Source organism: Camellia sinensis, chromosome 5 (assembly GCF_055761805.1).
Source record: "Camellia sinensis isolate YWXY chromosome 5, ASM5576180v1, whole genome shotgun sequence".
In the NCBI taxonomy this organism is placed as follows: domain Eukaryota; kingdom Viridiplantae; phylum Streptophyta; class Magnoliopsida; order Ericales; family Theaceae; genus Camellia; species Camellia sinensis.
The window spans coordinates 194,192,157-194,197,678 of NC_138965.1; the positions used below are offsets into that span (position 1 = coordinate 194,192,157).

General features: G+C 40.1%; 1 protein-coding gene and 1 long non-coding RNA gene across 2 annotated transcripts; both read left to right on the forward strand.

The window, feature by feature from the left end:
• The first annotated feature begins 1,237 nt into the window (after nucleotides 1–1,237).
• On the forward strand, nucleotides 1,238–2,251 carry LOC145791982 (uncharacterized). The gene is made up of 2 exons (XM_082872448.1): nucleotides 1,238–1,746; nucleotides 2,002–2,251. Exons 1-2 carry the CDS (start codon nucleotides 1,238–1,240, stop codon nucleotides 2,249–2,251), a joined length of 759 nt encoding a protein of 252 aa, XP_082728574.1.
• Nucleotides 2,252–2,605: 354 nt separating this feature from the next.
• Nucleotides 2,606–4,604, forward strand: LOC145790317 (uncharacterized). The gene is made up of 2 exons (XR_014328999.1): nucleotides 2,606–3,649; nucleotides 3,860–4,604. It is a non-coding gene; the product is annotated as an uncharacterized LOC145790317 (long non-coding RNA).
• Nucleotides 4,605–5,522: the final 918 nt, after the last annotated feature.

Consider the following 5,522-nt stretch of genomic DNA (forward strand, 5'->3'; position numbering starts at 1 on the left):
CCATTTCTTTCTCCCTTTTATTTACCATCTTACGATGGTTAGTTTTAGGGCGTGTTTCAATTAGCATCCTTATGCTTCGCATGTTTGCATTCATTCATCTGTCTTGCATGCACCGGGCTCGGCGCATCATACTAACTGCATTGTATTTCAATACCAAGTTGAATACATGTATTAACTGTTGCATTTCACATGCCATTTTAGCATAGCCGAGCCTATCTTAGTTGTATTCTCGCATGCGTTGCATTAGCCATCTTAACATGAACTAGGATCATGCATTGATTACTAACTAGTTTCTGTTTTGGCTCGGAGTACTCGGTAAGTGTTTATGCTTTGGCATCCATGCATGAGTGTGAGTGTTGCCATGATAGCATGCTTGCCATGAGGCTATGTGCTTATGTGATATAACTGCTTAGATGCCTGTGGGTGAAGGTTGGATTATTTGAATTGGAACAATTCATTAATTGCAAGTTTTAAGCCCACTTGAGAGTGGCAAAATCATATTTTCCTAAGCCCACTTGAGGGTGGCAAAATCCGCATTTTAGCCTACTTGCGAGTAGCAAACCGTTTTCAAAACAAATGAATATGAGATGTTTTGTTCCAACTTAGGCGATCTAGTCTATACTTGTATGCTGTGCGCATCACATAGTAATTCTAGGTTAATAACCGGAATAAGAGCACATGTGTTTTCAAAAACAAGATATCATGTTAGTAAAGGCCGATCTTTGATCGGGCGAGTGGGGGTGCTCATTACATGACCTTCCCCTCTCATACCCAAGTTCCTGAGTCGAGGCAACTTTGGTGACGATAGACACGTGGCCTTAGGCATGCGTCAGGGTTTCCTAAATTTTCCAAAAATAAAATATTTAGGTGGCGACTCTGCATCTGGCAAAGCAGTCCATGTTTGGCACTTCTTTCTAAAAATCAGTTTTTCAAAATGATTTGCCAGATTTGGACTCTTTGGTGATTTATCAATCTCGCATTGCACTTTGCAAGATCAGATTAAGAACCGTGACATTGAGTCTGAACTGTAGTGAGCCTAATGAACAAAACGGGATTTTCCCAGGACGTTCGGGCGCATCTACAGCTGGGCAGACAGTTCACTTGGCGCAATGCTGTGGATGGTGAAAAATGGAGTAAGCTTGACAGGTTTCTCCTATCTCCTGAGTGGATTCATATGTTCAAGTTTAAGTTTTGGGGTTTGCCAAGGTATGGTTCGGATCACTGCCCAATTGTACTTATGGAGGATGTTAGAGATTGGGGTCCGAGGCCTTTTAGGTTCATAAATGCGTGGGTACTGCATCCTCAATTCTTGTCTTTTGTTAAGCAGTCTTGGGAGGAATTGGGTTTTTCTGGAGGGGCTAGTTTTGTCATTTCATCCAAGCTGAAAGCTCTCAAGTCAAAATTAAAGCAATGGAATGTAGAGGTTTTTGGGGACATCAAACATAATCTAAAGGTTGCGAAAGAGAAGTTACATAAATTGGGGTTGGTTGAAGAATCTAGACTACTTGTTGATTCGGAAAAGGAGATGAGGAAGGCGTTGAGAGGGGAGGTATGGAGGTGGAGCACAAGGGAGGAGTGGCTTTGGCTGCAAAAATCTAGAATGTCTTGGGCATTAAAAGGGGATAAGAACACTCGATTTTTTCATACTTTGGCTTCTTGTAGACAGAATACGAATTTGCTCAATTCTCTAACAGTTGATGGGAATCTCATTGAGGATCCTGAGCAGCTGAAGGTGGAGGTATTCAGGTATTCTAAAGGCCTGTTTTCTGAGAATTAGAAAGTGAGGCGAAAGCTGATTGGTCAGTTTAAGTCCATTATTGGTGGTACTCCGGAAGTCTAGTTGATTGAATCTGAATTCACGCCAACAAAGATTTAGGAGGCAGTTAAGATATCTGATGGAAACAAAGCTCCTAGTCCGAATGGGTTCAATCTGGGTTGTTTTTAGAAATGCTGGAAAGTGTTTGAACCTGAAGTTGTGCGTTTCTTCAATGATTTTCATAGGAATGGAAGATTGTCCAAAGGTTTAACAAGCTCCTTTGTGACTTTAGTTTCTAAGAAGGAGTGCTCAAAAGGTCTTTCGGACTTCAAACCGATTAGTTTGATTGGTTCTATGTACAAAATTCTATCCAAGGTGCTGGCAAATAGATTTAAGCAGGTTGCTCCGAAGGTTGTAAGTGTAGTTCAATCTGCTTTCGTAGAAGGTAGGAATATCCTTGATGGAGTGTTGATTGCTAGTGAGGTGGTAGACTAGTGGAAATAGTCTCACACGAAGGGTTTAATCCTCAAATTGGATTTTGAAAAGGCGTATGATTCGGTGAATTGGGATTTCTTGCTATCTCTGCTTACAAATATGGGTTTTGGTCCCAAGTGGGTTAGCTGGATGAAAGAATGCTTATCTTCTGCCAGGGTGTCTGTTCTAGTCAATGGATCCCCAACTCCTGAATTCATCCCGGAAAAAGGGCTTAGGCAAGGTGATCCGCTATCTCCCTTCCTTTTTAATATTGTTGCTAAAGGTCTAAATGTTCTGCTATCTAGAGCTAAGGATTTGGGTCTAATACGTGGTGTGAAGGTTGGAGTTGGGGGTGTTGTCCTATCACACCTCCAGTTTGCGGATGGCACAATTATTTTTTGTGAAGCTGACTGGTATGAAATTTTAACAATTAAGAGAATTCTTAGGTGTTTTGAGCACATGTCTGGCCTTAAGATCAATTTTCATAAAAGCAGTGTGAGTGGGGTAGGTGTGGCTGATGAGTTGGTGGTTGATTTTGTTGCTAGATTGCACTGTATATGTAAAAAGCTGCCTATTTCTTATCTTGGATTGCCATTGGGAGCTAGCCCTAAGAGGAAGAGCACTTGGAAGCCGATTATTGATAAGTTTAAGTCTAAATTGGCCTCTTGGAAGAGGAAATTGTTGTCCTATGGTTGTAGACTCACGCTGGTGAAGTTAGTGCTGTCAAGTTTGCCAGTATATTATTTGTCACTTTTTAAACTAGTTGAAAGAGTGGCAAAAATAATTGATAGGCTGCAGGCTAATTTTCTTTGGGGTGGTTCTACATCTGGGCCGAAACTGCATATGGTGAAGTGGTCGGAAGTAACAAAAAGTAAGGACCAAGGTGGTTTGTGCATTAAAAAGATTAGGGAATTCAATGATTGTATGCTTTCTAAATGGTGGTGGAGGTATGGCATTGAGGATGATGCGCTGTGGAAACAAATTATTTGTGCCAAGTACCCGGCTGTTGGAGGGGGCTGGGTCCTTTTTTGGAAGATACGAGTAGAGTTTCAAGGCTTTGGAAGGACATATTGTCGGTTGCTATTGGTAATCCTCAACTTGGGAGCTATTATCTATCAAATACTGTGGTTAAGGTTGGCAATAGGAAGAGAATAAGGTTCTGGTTGGATACATAGGTGGGGGGGATTTGTTTGAGGGTTGAGTTTCCTAGGCTCTTTTTGTTGTCGTTGGAGAAGGAGGAAACCTTGAGAATGGTATTTGATAGAAGATGCAGTGTTGGTGAGTGGGTGTTTTCCTTCCGAAGGCCTTTACGGGTTTGGGAGGAGGTAGAGGTGGCCAGGCTTAAGTCTATCCTTGATGCAGCTCCGCTTCCTGTAAATAGCTCTAGTGACTGGCTATGTTGGTCTCCATCTTCGGCAGGTCAGTTTTCTGTTGCTTCTGTGTATAATAGGCCATCAGACCAGATTGTCTATGCTGTCCCTCCCTTTATTTGGAGTTCTTTCTCTCCTCCTAAGTCCCAATTCTTCGCTTGGCTTGCTTGGAAGGGCAGGATTAAATCGGCTGAGTACTTGCAAAGGATTGGTGTGTTAGGTGCTAATGCCAATGTTTCCTGTGTTTTCTGTAATTCAGCAGTTGAAACTCTTGTGCATGTGCTCCTGTTCTGTCCCGTAGTCTGGGAAATCTGGTCTAAGTTGGTCGGTTGGTGGGGTTTGTCTTGGGTGATGCCTGGGTCAGTTGAAGGCCTTCTAATCTGGTGGTCTGGCATCAGGTTCTCGAAGATAGGTAGGAAGATGTGGCTGTCTCTTCCTCTTGCTATTTTATGGGCCATTTGGAAAAGTCGGAATGAATGTAAGTTTCAGGGGGCTCTACCTGGTTCTAAGCTGCAATTTCTGCAGGAGGAGATCAAGATCAAGGTTGTTATGTGGGCTAAATATCACTATCCGAATTCTGCATATTCCGTCCATGATTTGGTCAACAACATTCATCTTCTCAGCCATCCTTCTGTTGGCTGTTGTTCAGGGGTGTAGCAGGGCTTTAATGTCAGTGTTGTTTATTCTAAGTGTTAGTGCTGTTTGATCTGCTGTGTTGTTTGGGTTGATGGTCTGCAGTGTTGGTTGGTTTGTTGGTCTGCTGTGGTGGGTGGTCTTTGGCTTACTGTGTTCATTGGTCTGCTATGTTCGTTGGCTCTGCTGCTCGGTTTTGCTTTTTGGTTTGTTGTTGTAAGTTGGGGTTTATTCTGCTGGTGTTGTTGTGGTTGTTTCGGTTGGAGCCTTTCCAGCTGGGTCTTTTTCTTTTTTCCCTCTTCTTGTTGTTTTCTTGTTGCTTTGGTTTCTTTTTCATTAATAAATTGCTCTTTGCTGATCAAAAAAAACAAGACGAAGACTTGGAAAAGTCTCTAACAACTGGACAGATTCTGTAACTTGGAAAAGACTTCCAGGGTGTTTACTGGAAAAGTCTACTTAAAAAATAATAATAATAATAATAATAATAATAATAAAAGAAGGGATACTTCGTGCAGATATTTTCTTATATTGTTCTTTAGATTATCTTGCAGACGAGGTAGATGTGTCATATCATAAGTTTGCAGATCAATTTCCTGAGCCAATGAGGCTAAAGAGTTAGAAATCTGATCTTATCCATGCAAACGATATAGATGTGTCATCATAAATTTGCAGACCAATTTCCTAAGCCAATGAGGCTAAAGAGTTAGAAATCTAATCTTATCCATGCAAACTCTTGCATGGCGTAATGAAAGAGTAAGGCCGTGTGAGAAAGGTGATTTGAAGTTTTCTCAATAAGTAATGTTAAAAGTCTCAAATGTTTTATCAACATTTTTATTAAATATCTTGCATTATTATAGGATCCACGTGAGATCTATATGGTGTAGGTCTCACACTCAAGTGAAACATTTGATAAAAATATTAGTAAAACATTTGAGATCTCTAACATTTTTCTTTCTCAATTGAGCTTATCGTCTAATAGTTATTGTAATAATTAATAGTGTTTTTATCAAACATTAAAAAAGTGTCACTTATTGTCAATTTTCAGTAACAGTTTAAAAAAAAATTCATAGAAAACATCACTAATTATAAATTTTAACAATAGTTTAAAAAATCCATCACAGAAAAATGCTACTAATTATCAGGGTTTCGCGACATATTTTGAAAATCATCATAAAAAATCATTTATAGTGGCAATTTTTCTAGGACCAATTTTCAGCAACGAATTGATACAACTTAATGAAAATTAAGTCCAATTATTAGGATCTGTTAGTAATTTATTCAATTATTTA